Source organism: Melanostigma gelatinosum (genome assembly GCF_949748355.1).
Source record: "Melanostigma gelatinosum genome assembly, chromosome: 10".
NCBI lineage: Eukaryota > Metazoa > Chordata > Actinopteri > Perciformes > Zoarcidae > Melanostigma > Melanostigma gelatinosum.
The window spans coordinates 24,470,319-24,488,085 of record NC_136643.1 but is presented as its reverse complement, the minus strand read 5'-3'; the positions used below and the strand labels follow the sequence as shown (position 1 = coordinate 24,488,085).

Here is a 17,767-nt window from a genome sequence, read left to right as displayed (position 1 = left end):
AGTCCTGAGATATGAACAGTCAAAGAGAAGCAAACGAACTGAGGCGGAGACAGTGTGGTCGGGGATACGATGGTGATGAGAAACATCCGCTTTATCCCTGAAGCTACCGATGCAACATGGACCCGTTTGCATTTTATTTTATTCTTATTTTGAGGCACATTTCAGGTGACGGGTTAATGTCCTCACAAGCACAAACACTTCGTACAACTGTTAGTGTCATCGTTTTTATCTTCCTCCACTTGAAGTATTATTGTTATTATTTTGTCGTTGATGATGTTGGACCTCTGGATGAGTTTTCTTTTCTTTTGGTTGAAGGTTGAACCGACTTTCTCTTGTACAGAATTAAGAAAAGACGTCGTGCTCCGTCACCCCTCTTAGCTAAGCGGCGGTTGCACTTTCTCTCCTCGAGGGAATCAGTGAATCCAGACACGAGTCCATCGCAGCAACGATCCCAGATAATTAAAGGAAAAGCCTGACGTCTTTGAGGACGTGAGGAAGCGAAGGTCCATATGAACTCGCATAGATGAACTCATATCGATCGTCTCATCCGACGTTTTCTGTTAAACGGTAGAAAGCGTGCCGATATGTATCAGGTGAGTGACTTCAGGTCTACACAGCAGTGACAGAATGGCAAACACTGAAAATAAAACAAGAAGGTTTCCTGTATTTAGCAAAGCGACTGGAAAGTGATGCGGAGGAGAATCATTTCATGGCGAAGAGATGCTGAAAAGAGATTTCCATTTTAATTGTTCAAATAATGTCATTACAATTGGTATTAATATTATTCTATGTTCTATGTTGAAATGTGATACACGCGTGGTTACATGTCATTCGAGTTGACTCGTTTGTTTCCCTTTCTTTTTGCTACGGGTGGAAACGTTTGCTATATTTAATGTGATTGATGTGACTTATTAACGATGTGAAAAAAAGGTGTATATAAAAGCAAACAAGCTTGGACAAATACCGGTATGTACATAGTTCTACGTCAAGTCACCCGTTTCGAGCATGTGAAGCATTTTAACATCAATAAATCATTACCACATTAACTCTGAGACGTCTGCATGGTTCACTGGAAACAGAGCCGCTACAAACAACAAAGATGCTCAGTGCTCATTTTAGAAGCTGGAGGAATGTAACTAAGTACATTTACTCACATACTGTACAGTTCTAATTTTAGGGACTTGTACTTCTACTTTGTCAGTTGTACTTCGTTACTGAACATTTGCAATGCATGACTTTTACTAAAGGAGTTTTTTTACAGTGCGGTATTAGTAATTTTACATCAGTAAAGTACCTGAATATGTCCTCCACCAGCCTGCTGATGTGTGGCTTTTAAATCCAAGCTGAAAATCCAAGAGTGGTCCTCTTCATTCTCAGTCCGCTCTGAGATGGTTTGTGTCATCCCTGCTCCTTGAAGAGCCTCTTACTTTCCTGTCAAACGAACAGAGACTCCTGCCTCCATGCAGCTGCGGTTGACGGGACTCGGCCTGACATCGCACGCGCTGCCTGCAGACGTCACGTAATGCGTTGTGACCGTCGCGCGGCCAGAGGGGGCGCAGCGCTGGCATTCTCAATAGGTCGACGAGGGACACGCAGTCACAGTATGGTCCCCACACCGTTGCGGACTTCTTACACGTCGTCTCACACACACACACACACACACACACACACACTGCTCTTCGTGTCGTCAGCGGGGCAGCATGAGCGAGACGGGAATCCGCCGTGTCAAGTCACAGTTTGAAACACTGCTGAGGAGCTGTGTGGTGTCTCTCTACATGTCTTCACACGGTGAAGACACTTGTTAGACGATTTGGAGGTTCAAGTGTGTGAAAAGTCACTGTCATAAGTGAACCTAGTGTTACTCCACCGAGGAGCAAACTATCCAGGTTTTTAATGGTCTGACGTTCTGGGATTGTTTAAAAGACTAAAAAAACGTCCCATGGCTCATCAATTATTCCACCAATTGAAATGCTTTTGTTTACAGTTTCTCACTAACAAACAAACAAACGGCATCCAGCACATCAGCAGCACGGTAGTCAATGAAAAAAAAACATGAATTCACCCGTAAAAAGTGAGCAGATGATATGGATTTCATATCAAAACGTTTTTGTTTTTTTTTACCACAAATGCACATGTGGATGTTCGATTCTGAACCAAAACTCTCACTTTGAATATTTAAATCCTCAGAGGAAATATCTACAATAACTTGGCAGATACAGAAAAAGAAGCTGCGAGAGAAAAACATCCTGCACGCGGGAACATTTGGCCGTCTTAATTAAAAAGCTGTGCGAGTGTGTAGATGACATTTTGACTTGTCTAAGGAAAAGTATATACAACGAAAGTATTTTATATATTAGTTCCATTTCATGCTGCTTTATACTACACATGAGAAGCAAATATCACACTCTTAATTGACCTTTTAGTCTTCAGTTTCACGCTTTTACATACAAATAAACACATATGATGAGCTTATAAAACATAATGCATCTTCATAAATTAAACCAGTCAATGTCTACTTTTTTGGCTGGTGGCCCCATGCAAAAAGAACAGCAGTATAGAGGGCCATGTTAGTGTGATGATCCATCTACACGTTACACGCGATTTTATTTGAATTTACTGTTCGTGGCAAAAAATATTCCAAAATACAAATGTTCAGTTTCCTTTTATTAAATCATTTCTGAAACGGCACCATAACATTCATTCTTGTATTTTCCACCTGTCTTCAATTTTAGCGTGTTCTTATTTTCTGTTGGATTGAAAATGTTCTTTTATAATTTGTTTCTTTTGAACTTTGTCTTTTGATGGTTTTATGTAAAGCCCCTTGATTTGCCTTCCTGCAGATCCTCACAGGTGTTCCCACTTATACTCCGGCCAATCAGACCTCAGCTGTGGTCGCAGGTGGGCGGGGCTTTGCCGGGAATTACATGAGCTCATGAAAACAGGTGCAACGCAACTAACAGGAGCATGATGATTGAAGATGTCAACCAATCTCAAGTACTGCAGAGGTAATTAAGTGAAAACACCTGTGTGTGTGTGTGTGTGTGTGTGTGTGTGTGTGTGTGTGTGTGTGTGTGTGTGTGTGTGTGTGTGTGTGTGTGTGTGTGTGTGTGTGTGTGTGTGTACCAAGGCCTGGTACAGAATTTAAAACATTTGGCTGGAGACGCATGATCACCGCTGAAGGCTTATACGCTGTAGACCAGGAATGTTTCTGCCTCAAAGCCTCAGGGCTGAGATGAGTGCACTGAAACCAGATGACATCATGCAGGTTCACCAGAAACCTCTTCAGCTCAGACTCCAGCGGGGCCCCCAGTAGAGACCCAGATCCTCCAGCAGAGACCGGTATTTGCTGGCTAGCAGCTAGCTAGCTTTGTTAAGATCTAATGAGTTCGCTTAGTTTGCCCCACTTGTTTCATCAGAGTACTAAACGGAATGCATAGCCACTGATTTGACTCATACGAGCGGGACAATAAAGTTACTGCGCAAGAAGAAAACAAAGGATGTCTAACACTGATCTCTGTGGGATTTAGGAAACTGTCTAAAATCAAAGTGCCACAGGATATTGTGCATTATTTCCCTCTAATAGAGCATCACATTCACACACTTTCTGCATTTGTAGCACCCATTCAGCAAAGGCTTTATAGAGTTTGCTCTGCCCTTTCTTTTGGCTCACAATATGCGATGAATCGGACTGGAGACGAGGGGGACCAGAGGGCAGCAGCAATAACAGAGTGAAGATAGTGGGATTCACATTTCCACAGGAGGGTTCATGACCTTCTAGTGCATGCAGAGCGAGGGACAGAGCGAGGGACAATCATTTCATCTGGACTGGTTCTGCACGTTACTTCCTCCTTGTGGCACATCTTCGCTCTGAAGTCAAGTCTGGAACACAATTCACTCACAGAAAAGGGAATCTGACCAAAAAAACCCCCCAATATACTGTAGATCAAACATAGGAAGAGATTAGAAACTATAAACTATGAGTAAGAAGATGCAATGATTTAGGACCTAAAAGAAAAGGAGAGGAACGCAGGAACAATACAAGATTGGGGGTTTGTGGTTGTCGCTCCTCAGTGTCGTTGAACAAGCCAGCATGCAAGAAGTCTATTATTTTGAAAAGCCCCAAACCATCCATTAAAAGTGGCCTGAGCAGGGTTCACGGCCCCTCTGGAACTGTCAAACGTGACAACAACTTACGTGACAATGTAGCCGTCATGTGCAGGGCTTGCCACTAGGTGGCAGCAGCACACAGCGAGAGGAGCCACACACTGGAGCAGCTGTTTACGAGGAGGCCTCCATGCTGATGAGGCGATGTGTTCAGGGAGAGGAGGAGACGCCCACACCGGCAGGTACACCAGAGGAGGAAGAGGAGGAAGAGGAGGAGGGTCAAAGGGGAGTTAAAGGGACATGTTCAACCTGAACACACGGCCTCCTCCTGACGGAGGCTAAAGACTGAAGCTCCTTCAGCAACTCTGCTGAGATGAAGCACAGCTTGAATCTAACAATGTGTTCATCAGCTGCGATGGATGAACAGAACTTAATGAGCTGAGTATATCGTTTACTCTCCTGTTAAATCTAGTCAGTATATAGATTCACAGTGTGCCAAATAATTTCACATTCATATCCTTTAACATATGTTCTCCATTTACAACTTTGCTTAGGTTCATATGTTAGCACACGTCATCCTGTATCCAGTGAAGGCGTTATTAATGTAGCATTCATCGTTTGCAGATGATCCAGCTGCTCTGGTGTGCTCTTCACTGATTCCTTTGTTGCTGTGTTGCTGCTGGGCAGGAAGCATAACGTTGATTTATTGGAGCTTTGGCTTTAATGGCCGTGTTCAACAGTAAATGTGCTGTAAAAGCAAATGAATTCACTCAAAAGATGCTGAAAATGTGGCTCAATATAATTGCGGACTTTGGTAATAATTATCTATCAGTTTGTCCCTATAACAAACCTCTTCACATGCTTTCATTTGATTTATTGATCATTTGGGCGCAAAAGATCATAGAATTGTAGATTATGTGTGTGATGTGGATACGATACTCTTCACCGTGGTCCGAATACAAGGGGGGGGGGGAGTGATTTAAGACATGTGGAACATCTGACTGACTGGATATCACCAGCCTACCTGTGTATAATAAACCAACATACAAAGACACTGACACGGACACATCCTCGGCCCAGTAGGAGCCTCAGTGACTCCGCCTCCTCAGACTGTTATATCTCAAGCCCTGCAGGACCCCCATCCTACAAGAGCTGACATTTCTAAATGTCACACTATTTTCACTCCTCCCTTCTAACAATGAATTATTCATTATTATTATTATTGATTTTATTCCTATTATTGTTCTTCTTAGTATTATTATATATATATATTTGTATATGATTAATGGTCATTCTTATCCTTTTCTCTACCTTCTCACACACACACACACACACACACACATTAATACACACAACGAAGCTTGCCATATTTTTACTTCAGTAATTATTCAATTCATGTCACAGTAACTGCAAGATGTTAATATTAAAATGAATGTGAATATTTTGTTATTGTGTCCTTGTTTGGTTTATTCGGTTTGTGAATCGATCCCTCTTTCCTTTCCTGTCTGTCATTGTTGTACCTGTGAAGTTAATCATGATGATGACATGCTGCAGAATGAGTTTTGTTTTCCTGAAAGCTGCAGGAGAAGCTTCCACTCTCTTCTCAAACAGGCACACTGGACCATGACGGGGAACATTAATACGTCTCATGCATTACTGCAGTCAAACACTGGAAAGTGTATCGGCAAGATGACAGTTTAGGAAGAACTCTGTTTCTGCTTTTTGTGACGCAAGTGGATGAATCACTTGAGAAGCCTCTTAGTATCAACTCCAAGGCAACAGAACCATGTTCTGCAGCGTCAGTCTGAAAAGCTTCTTTTTGTTTGGCTGGAGTACCTGATATTTATACGAAAGCACCTGTTTGACACGCCAGTACCTCTAATTTCAATTGTATAGTTTACTTTTGACTGTCAGGTTTCCCATCTGTTTCACCATCAGCCTGTGAGTGTCCACGTGTGATGCTTTTATTTAGTCTACCTCGCAATGTTATCAGTTTATTTTCTATTTGAATATTTCCACATTTTCTACATTTCGAAGTAAATGCTTCGAATAAACGGATGCATCTTGAGATTCACAGCAGCTGTAATCAGCAGAGAACTACTGTACTTGTTTAACGTGGTCATGGTCTCCAGAGGATGATTCATAATGTTTCCGTTTCGGTCACGTTTACTTTTACAGCCCAGAATCCTGACATTGTTTTCAGTCTCTGTGCAGCACACGACACCATCTGTCTTTAGAACCTCGGTTCCAATAAGGAACGACTTTAAATCAAAGAACAACAGAGGAGAGATTGTACTGATGTATTCTGTGCATAGTGTCTCATGTACAGACAGAAGTATTCGTAGTACAATTACAGGATGGACATCAAGCATGTTCCAGGTGCCTTCAGGTTCTGGACCAAACACACGTTGAAAGAGAACAGACTGCAGATCTTCCTATTATCACAAGCTGCTCTATCCTGAGCTGTAGTTTGGATCAGAACATGTGATCGGGAAACAAAGAATTACCTCGACAATAAAAAGCACATACTAACTCAACTTTCTCCGAAAATATATATATTCAAAACTGAAGGAAATACTCAGTATTTTTCATTTGTCGAGTACTTAATTCACACAGGAGTATCTAAAAACAATGTTACTTCAGGTAGACTATATCTTCATCACATGACCAGAAAACATGCTATTTTGTGATCAACATCGTTATCGCGAGATATAATTAATGATTCATATATATTGACAACACATGATGCATGAAGACGTATATGAACAAACACAGCAACCTTTAGGAGGACACATTGTGTTTGTACACAACAATGAATGCTGTGATGCTCCCCAGAGGATGAACTCTTATTATCTGGCACCTTCATTTCCTTTAGTGCCACCGTCAGCAAAACATGTCAAATAAAATACTTTATTTATTATTAATAATAATGGCAATTATGTATTGATGTTTGTTTGACAATAATGTATGTCCTTTAACAACAACAACGTGTATTTATTGCCGATACAGCTCAATGCATTGAATTGGGAGAGAGAGCGAGCCAGAGGGAGGGGAGGTGCGGGGGGAGAGGGAGGGAGAGAGGGAGAGAGACCCTGGCGGACAGCAGCAGAGAGGGAGGCTGGACCGGGAACAATAGAGGGAGACGAAGCCAGCGAAACACCAAACAAGCCGAGAGGGCGACAGAAAGAAAGCAGCCCGGCGAGGGGGGATGGAGGGCGAGAGAGGCAAACGGAGAACATGTGAGGAATAAGAAACAAGACGCGAGGATTTTATTTTCTCCCCTTGGACCGGAGGGGGCTTTATTCCTGCCTTTCCTTTTCTCGGTGGATTGTACTGAACCGGATTCCGGTATGAACCCCGCAGAAGCGGCCGAGGAGGCGCCCAGCGACCCCGACACTGATGCCTTCTACAAAACAGGTAGGACGGGCTGCAAAGCACACAATGAGAAACAATGTGCCACCAAACACACAACAGAAAGAAGACCGAAGGAAAGCCACGACGAGAGGGAGTGGGTGAATGCCACCGGGAGAGAGAGGAGGCACGAAGCCGAGTGAGCAGCACCAGCAGAAATGTGCAGAAACCACCGGGAGTCTGGTGTGCGTGAGCGCTGCTGCTGCGTGCGCAGCATCGGTCGAATTCACCCCGAAACACCACCATAAACAAATAGCATGTGTGATGCTATTTGATGTTCTGCATGCATTTACAGTGTGTGTGTGTTTGTGTGTGTGTATAGATGTGTGTGTGTGCGCGTGCGATACTGTGTGAGCGCGTGTGTCCGATGCTCTCCTCAAAAGAAAGGAATCATGGAGGCGTCAGATCAGCTCATGGAAGTCTGTCTGATATGCGACTAAATGACGATCTGTATGGAGAGCTTTAATTAGCAAGCTGTGTGTTTGTGTGTATCACTGTGTGTGTGTGTGTGTGTGTTTGTGGCATTGTGAGTGTGTGTGTGTGTGTGTGTGTGTGTGAGTCATACACTGATGCATTTAGATAAAAAGCAGCTGATGACAGTTCTGATTTCACTGATCTAAAATGGTCAAAAGGTGAGAGACAGTGCGTGCGTGTATATGGATGTGTGCGTGATATAATGTGTGTGTGTGACACTTCTCCAGAGCGTCATGGCTCAACGCACAGCTGGCACCATTGATTAATCTCCTGGTCAATCAAGTCCTCAAACTGCTGATTCTGTCAGAGCAACAATCCAAAAATCTGTCTTCTGCAGTGACAATGGAAGGCAGATCAGAGCCGCCAGCGCTGTGTTAGAAGCTGAAACCAGATCATGTTTGACTTGTTGTGGTTTTTTTCCATAATTGCTGCAACAATTAGCGGATTAATCAATTAGTTTGGACAGCAGAGCATTCATCAGCAGCAACTCTGAGAAATGATTTAATTGTTTTAAAATCATTCATCATGCAACGCCACCAACTGTTCTCTGGTTCCAGCTACTTAAACAACCTTCTCTTTGTCATATGACATTAGACAAAACATTCTGCCGATGAGTGTGTTAAAGCTGCATTCTCTCTAGTGTCCACCAGGGGGCGACTCCTCTGGTTGTATAGAAGTCTATGAGAAAATGACTCTACTTCTCTCTTGATTTATTACCTCAGTAAACATTGTAAACATGAGTTTATGTCTCAATCTCTAGTTTCAAGTCTTCTTCAATACAGCATGATGTTCATTTAGTACATTATGGTCCATTTAGAGTCACACAGACCATAAAGCAGGGGATGCTTTAGGGCGGGGCTTACTGTGATTGACAGAGACTTAAACAGTGGCTTCAAAACATCAGTCCACAAACCAATGATGTCACGATGACGACGTCCACTTCTCACATGCAGTCGACGGTAAAAGACTAAATATTATCGCAGTTGCAATAGGTCAAATAATATTAATTAAGATATGTTTTTAGCCCTAGTGTACATGTGTGATAATAAAAATAATATCAAAATATGTTTTTATCAGTTTAGGACGCACACACAGTGCTGGAGGGGAACACGTCCTCACTCCCTGTCTCTGTAATTCAGTACAATAACTTTATCATGAACAGTCCTGCCAAGGTGCTTGATTCAATAAAAACACACACACACACACACACTCTGTGAGACAGTGTGTGTATTGTATAAAGTAACAGGGCTCCATGTGTGATCTCCTCCTCTTTGGGTTTTCTTCCCATAATATTAGCTGACTGTTGGAACAGTTCCAGCGAATGGACATGGAAATCTACTGGTTGACTCATCAGGACAAACAATGAGGACAGTGTGCTGAGAGGAAAAACAACGAGTGTTGTTCATCGAAATCTGGTCAAAGGGTACGACGACTGTCGGAGGGAAGTGAAGTGTGAGTCCCGGAGAGAGATGATGGAAGAAACCAACCAGTTATCAAGCGGGACGCTGACGGCGAGCTGGAGTCAGTGTAGTGTTGCGTCTCCGCTTCTGATTCTCAACATGAACGATGAACTGATGCTGCGTTTGAGACAACTCGGACGTTTGGGTTTTCCCCAACTGGAAATTGTATGCATGATTTGAATTAAGCATCAGCAAATATACTCACTGTTGCCTCTTAGTTGATGGTTAACCGTATAAAATGCGCGCTTCCACTGCTGTGTGACGTCAGACTGCTGCTTCCTGGTGAAGTCGGGGGAGATAGGTTTGACTCGAGTTCACAGGTGGGAGCTTCTGACTTTGAGTGGCGTTTCATTGTACTTCTTTTAGGAGGTCAGAATTTCAAGTTGTCTGGAAAGCGGCACGAGTCTGACATCTTCTGAAGCCTCTGAGCCTCGTGGGTAGTGTAGTTTGTATGTAGTGTCATGCAGAATTTCAAACTGAGGCAAAAAAAAAATCATGATTTGTCAGAAAGGCAAATCACAAAAGTTGTTTTTTAGTCTGAACAATATCGAGTTTCACTGCAGGGCTTCAACGAACAATTTTCATGAGTGTATGCACGTAAATATCATCAGTAATCAGTAAAGTTGTGCAGGTTTGTTTCAGGAGTCTCATATCTGTGGAAAGAATAATGTCTCCATCGTTACTGAGATGTGCACGTATGACTTGCTTTCATCTGTGTTGTTTGCTTTGAGACAGAGGACACTTTGAGAAAGCGATCCGCAAACAGGAGTGACATCAGATGCTTTTTGTCCGCAGTAAAACAAATCAAAGCTGCCGGCACGCATTCAAATGCACCGCCGTGTCTGAACAGCTGTGAGGGAGAAGCGGAGAGGAATCTGTCTCCGTCGGCCGAACGTCGACTTCGACTTCAGCGCAGAGGGAACGAGAGGTGGCTCCGCACCGCTTCTTCATTTCTAAGAGCAATCCCAGCTCATTGAGTGTCTGCCTGATACTGATACTTGTCTGATACGACGACGCCCGGCTGTTAATCAGCAGCTTGCCTGTTCCTGACATTGTCTCTTTTCTGTAACTTGCCATTCATTCAACATCCCCTCCGCTGCTGCCGTGATGGATTCCTCCTCGTGCAGCGCTGCTTTTCTGCGAGGCTGAATTCAGTCTACCAGCGTGCTCTCAGACTTCGTAATGACACAGGACACACGTGGGAGCCTGATGCTGGTGCCTCTTGCTTTAACTCTGAAACTTTGTCCTAATTATTCACAAGTGTTCAATCAAATTTCTGACATTGACAATTAACATCACATTACACACTTTTCATTCTGCTGTTGTGCTCTTTATTATTTTTCCAGTTATTAAGTTATTAACCAGGCGTCAACTTCCGGTTCGGGAAAGTGAAGCTAATAAATAAAGCTGCATTCTCTCTAGTGACCACCAGGGGGCGACTCCTCTGGTTGTATAGAAGTCTATAGAAAATGACTCTACTTCTCTCTTGATTTATTCCCTCAGTAAACATTGTAAACATGAGTTTATGTCTCAATCTCTAGTTTCAAGTCTTCTTCAATACAGCATGATGTTCATTTAGTACATTATGGTCCATTTAGAGTCACACAGACCATAAAGCAGGGGATGCTTTAGGGCGGGGCTACCTTGGGTTTGTCTCAGAGCTCACGACAGTTAACTAACGTTTTAGTTGCATAAAAATGTTTTGATCAGCATTCAGTTGTACTTCGCTCCACCCTCTCGCGTCACTTCTTCTTGGAAAAAAACAAGATGGCACTGGCCAAAAACGAAATTGGCGACGGCCAGAGTGATGGATTCGAGGCTTTAAACCGCTAGTCCTCAAATCACTTTGACTATTTCCACTTCTCTGTCAACTAAACCTGGTAACATGTTTTGAAACCTACACACCCCACACATATTCCCATCAACACACAGTTTGTTTTCTCAGTAAGGAGAGCTTTGAATTCAAACATTGAACCAAGTTTAAATGCTGCAATCTGCGCTATAAAGGCAAAGAAATGGAGAAAAATAAACTGAATTTGTAAGAAATGGCGGATGGAGAGGCAGCGTCAACAAGGACTGAGAGAGCTGGAGGAGAGAGATCTTCATAAGAGGGAGGCCAACTGCTGCTGAGCTGCCGGCACTGAAACCCGATCGACTGGATTATTAAATCATTCTGGATTGAAGCACGTCATTCGCCCCCTTTTTATAAAGCCAATGTGTGAACATGTTGTAGAAGCACCAACAACAAAATTGTCATCCCGACAATACCATCGCAATAAAGACCTTTGACAGAATGAACAGCTGTCTGGTCTTTGCATGTAAAATCTTGTGATACTCAAGCGTATCTACATTTTCTCACACCCCTACCTCAACTCCACCGATGGTATGATTTCATCTATTGACTAAACTTCAGTGTAATGATCTCCCAGCCTCCGCAGACTGGTGGCCGATGGTATGACGTTGAGGTCTTCGTCGATTTACCACCATTTATATACAAGCTTGAAAGCTCCAATCGCATGTATTTTTCTTATTTATTCCGTTTTGATTGAGGTTTCTTTTTCCCGGCTCATGGCTGAGGAAGTTAGCGTGTTTAGAAAATATTTATATGCGTAGGAAATGGTGGTAGCACTGAGAGAAGACAAAAACATGAGATGGAAATTAGACAGAATTCTCACATTCTACAAAGAAAGCAACAGCGGTGAAATAAAAAAATGAATAAAAGGAAGAAAAGGCGTCACAACACACACGCACAGGAAAGCGGCTGCTCAATGTTATGCTAATCAGCGGTTTATAAATAGGATCCTAAATCATCAGGCGGAAACAGGAAGTGACAATCAGAGAGCAGCGTCTGGGTGTTCGCCAGACAGCTGACGCCAGCTGTCTGTCAATAGCTGCTGCCTTTGCGCTACATCGCTAAAACTCCATTTTCTCACTTCGTTAGAGTAACAGACAAGCTGGAGTTAGAGACGTCCTTCTGGTCTTTGTCGTGTTAGAAACAGGTGAAGCACAGCAGAGCCTTACACGGGCATGCTGGGACGTTACGTCATGGCTGAAGGCTGAGGACGGTGTCCAAGGGTGGAAACCAGATTCATGCTGATTCCTTTAAAATCCAGTCACTTTTCTCTTCAAATACAAATGTTGAAAAAAATCTTTTGTGCTTTTCTCCATACCGTTTGTGAGATTGAATCTCAAGTGTGTGTTCTTCATATTCCACCTGTGAGGAGTTGAAGCACACACTGACCTGTGCATGAGCAGGTAATTGGAGTTAATTGTCTCAGCTGATCTGCTGAGAGCCGTGGAGAGGTTTGGTGAAGACAAAAGATGGCGGCTTCAACGGGCAGTTTGCACTTCATGCCCTCTTGTCACCAGGTGTGGAAAGGTGTTGAAGTGGGCATGGTTTACATCTTTCTCTCTTTTCATTTCATTCTTCACTGCTTGGTCACCTTTCATCTGTACAGCTGAGTGGAACATCACGAAAGCCCAGATTTAAAATCCGTGTATCGCATTGCTCGGAAGTTATTGGAATCTTTCACACGAGGTAACGCGATGCCAGGGATGGCTCTCGCACTGAAAACCGAGTCAGCAGCTTTCTGTGACTGGATGACTCCAACTTACGCGAGAAACAATGACTCTTACCTTCAGTTACATCTGGCGGATTTTCAATCTGACAAATTAGGTCCGTATCGATGCCGACAACAATCTGCCGACTCAGATCTAGTGCATAGTTCGACGGGTTTTGTTTGAAGTATTCTTTCACCCTGAAAACAAACGTGTAGCCTTGAAACGGTCTGCATTTCTACTGTCACAGGTTTCTTCTGAAGGGACGACTTGAAATAATGAATGCTCACGGTTTACATGACGGATACTGTTTGTGTGTTAAGGACATCTAAGAATGACTCTGGCTTACATGGATAAGCGCATGTGTGTATTTGAGACTTTACATGGCTGAATGAACAGTAATCCATTGATTCACACACACACACACACACACACACACTGCTTCGTCCAGGCTTAGAGACAGATGAACCTGCCATATGAGTACTGGAATTCAGCGAGAGGGAGAGTTTGGATGAATTGTAATTCTGATGTGTGATTTTGTTTCGTAGGGTTTTGTAGTACTTATCCCGCCTCCCAGCGTGCTGTAGTTTGGACTTATGACATTAATTACTGAGTTTATGCGTTGGGATTAAAGCTAATGGTGAAGACTGTTGTTTAAATAGAGCTTAATGAGATCAGTAACACTACTTGGACTAATCCTCTCGTATCGCAAGCAGTTACACTGACGCCTCCGATCATTTGCTGCCATGAACACATATTAACGGACATTACAGTCAAATATACTGAGCGACTTCTTCTCTCACTGTGCGGCAGGCGAGCTTCGTTAACACACTAATAAAACAAGTGAGAAGTAGGGTCATTTATACAATCGGACTTCTTTTTGCAACCAGAGGAGTCGCCCCCTGCTGGTCAGTAGAGAGAATGAACAATTTTTAAAACACTTCAGCGTTGGCTTCACTTTTCAGAACTAACGGTTGCCGCCTGGTCATAATCTAGCACAGCTACATTACCCACAATGCAAGTCAATCGGAAACCGGGTTGTGCTAGGCTACCAGCGGCTAACGTAGCCTCGAGCAGAGAGCGAGCTACAGAGTTCTGGTAAGCTAACGTCTTTTTAAACTCCACACACAGATTTTTTTTGTAGTCTTCAGCTCCAACCGGTGCTCAATTTATCAGACTTAACGGAGCTCTCTCTGCAGTAAAAAAAAAGCTTTTATGCAACATTTGTGATTTATGCAGTAGCACTCCCCAACATCTGTAAACAGGCTTGTAAGTGTAAATTCAGTGGACTTCCCCGTTAACAGTGCACATCTGGCCCTCAGCAGAATGCAATGCTGAACTGTAATAGCATTCTTCAGCTCATGTCCCAACTCCCATCTATTAATAATCAGCTAAAAATCCAGAAGCTATCGTACCGAGCCAGCAGGAGTCTGTTGCAACTGAAATTGGTTCAAGACAAACCCCTGATCTCCGCTATATACTGCATTATGTTCATCAGGCCTTCAGGAGCGCTGCTAAATTGTCCACAGTGTTGAAATGTTTCCAGAAAACACTTTTATTGGAGAAAAGAAATGTTTCTTTCTTTCACTTTTTTTTTTTATTGCTCATCGGGGCCTTTTTCATTTGCCATGGAGTCAAAGGGAAATGATCATGTCATGCTTTCAGTTCACAGCAGGGACATACCGGTGCCATCTGGGAATAGCACGTCTTTAAAATGTAATTTCTTCAAGCAGCTTTGGGACGGAGCTAATCCCCCTCACTTGTATGAGCTGTCATGCAGCAGTTAATGCAGCTGGTGCACAGAATCCACACGGGCTTCGTCGGGACTGTCGAGTTAGTTTTGAGCTCGATTAGAGCGTCGCTCCTGTCTTTCAGGTGTTTCACCAGTCCACGAGTTCTTCCACGTCCTCCATCTTAGTATTGTTCTACATTTTGGGTTGTACCCCCAAAAAGTTGCTTTTGATAAAAGTGTTTATCTACTTTATATTTGCAAAGTTGCAGCTTTTTGGTCTTCTGTAATAAGAATGGAGCTTTACTGAAATATCTTTTACAGTAAGGAGTGGGGGGGGGGGGGTGTCCTGTTCCTTTAAATGAGGCCTCAGTCCTGAGTCATGGCGAGGAAACGTGGAGGGAGGAGCTTCACATCTATTATTGAAGAGAGTGTGTGTGTGTGTGTGTGTGTGAGAGATGGAGAGAGATAGAGAGGGTCTCCCCCCCGCTGTCATCAGGAACAATAAGATGCTGCTGCTGAGGGGAGGGAGGGAGGGAGGGAGGGAGGGAGAGAGATTCCCTCCCTCCATCTCTCCCTCTCTTTGTCTCCCACCCAGTGTCAAGAACAGCGGCAGATGGGTGCGAAGAATGAAGTGTGTGTATATGTGTGGGATGTTGGGGTGACAGACCAGAGGGAGAAAGAGAGAGAGAGAGGCGGCTTAAGTGGATTAGCCCTTATTACCCACCAGGGGACGAGAGAGAGAGAGAGAGAGAGAGAGAGAGAGAGAGAGAGAGAGAGAGAGAGAGAGAGAGAGAGAGAGAGAGAGAGAGAGAGAGAGAGAGAGAGAGAGAGAGAGAGAGAGAGAGAGAGAGAGAGAGAGAGAGAGAGAGAGAGAGAGAGAGAGATACAAAGTAAAGGATTTCCTCTCATCCTCCTTCTCCCTTTGTCTCCTCCCTCCCTAAAAGCTTTCTCTTTGGACAGCTGCAGCCATATGGTGCGTGTGCGTTCGTGTAATGAGCATCCGTTTTGACTATAATCCATCACGGAGACATTTTACAGACATGTATGTGTGTGTGTGTGTGTGTGTGTGTGTGTGTGTCTGTTACCGGCTGATTAGTGGTCCTCGCTAATAGATCTTGATGTTATTAACTGCTGCGGGCAGGTGTTTGCCTTTGTGTGTGTGTGTGTGTGTGTGTGTGTGTGACAGAGACAGGAAGCTCTTATCCTGATTGACAGCGCTGTTAAAAGCCATAGGTTGTCAGACTGTTCAGCAAAATGGGAATAAAGAATTTAATTTAGCTGTGATTCAAAATGTACTTTCGAGACTTGTATATCAAATTAAGTTAATTTTATTTCTGGGACCATGAATCATAAAATGATCTCAGAGGGCTTTGCAATCTGCACAATGATAATCAGATAATAAATATGAAAAAAAAGACAACACACTGACAATCAAAGGTTGAAATGTATAAGTCACTCTCTCCCCACGTGTGCCTTGGTGGACATTTTAAAATCAATGCAGAGAGCCTGGCTCCGTCCTGCGGGTTGTTTTTATTCCCTTTGGCTGATCCAACCTTCTTCAGACTGACTTTGAGCAGAGCTCTGTTCCAGATCTGCTGACTTCACTAAATGCCATAAAACCAAAGGGATCATAAAAGTGGAGGCTGTCCTGTCCTGACAGGTGCAACACAACGATCCTGTCTGGCTCCATCCTCTTTTCCCCAAATCAGCATTTTATGACGGGTAGTAAGTAAAAAAAAAAAAAAAAAAGAGGAGAGGGAGAAATGCAGCGAAGCCCAGAAACCTCCAGCATCTTAATCTGCGGTCTCTGTAGAAAGCAGATCGTTTTTGTTGTTGTGGGCGAAGCTCGAAACCCCCTGAAGCAGTGTGGACACGTGCTGCGCTGCAGCTCAGTCACCACTTGTTTCATATTTTTGTTGGACTGGCTTGCTGCACTCCAGCGGTCCGTCATCAACACCAAATATATGACTGTGTGTTTGTAGCTGCTGCATCTGTTTAATGTGAACACTGCAGGTGGACCAGAGTCCTGCAGCCGGGTTCATTCAGACTGGGATGGATGGGATGAATAAAGTTTATATTCAATTCAATTCAATTTATTTTTGTATAGCCCAAAATCACAAATTACAAATTTGCCTCAGAGGGCTTTACAATATCTACACGTTTGACATCTTCTTGTCCCGGGACCCTCACATCAGAACAGGAAAAACTCCCCAAAAACCCCTTTAACGGGGAGGAAAGAGGAAGAAACCTGTGGGAGAGCAATAGAGGAGGGATCCCTCTCACAGGATGGACAGAATGATGTCATGTGTAGAACAGGATAGTGAATTACAACACATTCAATGTAATTACAGCACATTCAATGTATGACACACCCACGACAGGAGGCAACACCTGGTCCAGGTAAACCCGGATACACAGGAACCTGTGAGGCCAGAAAGCACAGAGACTCTGGTGAAGAAGCAGGTCAATAATGTGCATTAATGGTATCGGTGGTATGAAATAGTAATGTGAGTAATAATAAAAGTGACATCAGCAGTTGGAGTCAGCAGGGCCATGGCAGGAGGAAGGACCAGGGTCCAGATGAAACCATGCTCCATGGAAACCTGTGAGGAGAGGAAGCACAAGGACTCCGGGAAGAGACAAAATCAGTACTGTGCATTAATGGTATCGGTAACAGCATTAATAATGTTAATAATGAAGATAGATCTATCTATCATCTATCTATCTGTTCACAAACAAAGTCAAAGTGAAACAGGCACAACTGAATACAACATGTTTGCAATTTTGACCATTCACGTACTTTATACCACTGCTGGACACGCTATTGGCTCAAATAATAGCAAAAGTTAATGCATTCATCATCCTTATTCCCTCTTACTTCTTATCCTGTGAATTGATTTGGATTTCTTCACGTGCTCTCCTGTTAACCAGTGATCATCTGAGCTAAAGGTTCTTCAAATGAACAAGCCTGTTGAGTCTCTTTGCCTCCACTCCTCCGCCACAAACTGTTTCCAAGGTCTTAGAGTAC

General features: G+C 43.4%; 1 protein-coding gene across 3 annotated transcripts in view; it reads left to right on the top strand.

Annotated features, from left to right (window-relative positions):
* Positions 1-7,454: 7,454 nt before the first annotated feature.
* The window catches only part of kalrna (kalirin RhoGEF kinase a), a gene marked incomplete at its 5' end in the record, with an annotated part of 96,997 nt that continues 86,684 nt past the window's right edge, over positions 7,455-17,767 (top strand). For all 3 annotated transcript variants that reach the window (XM_079276714.1, XM_079276713.1, XM_079276715.1), the window contains one exon: positions 7,455-7,521. In XM_079276714.1, coding sequence (XP_079132840.1) covers positions 7,455-7,521 — 67 coding nt within the window. The remainder of the gene's footprint in view (positions 7,522-17,767) is intronic.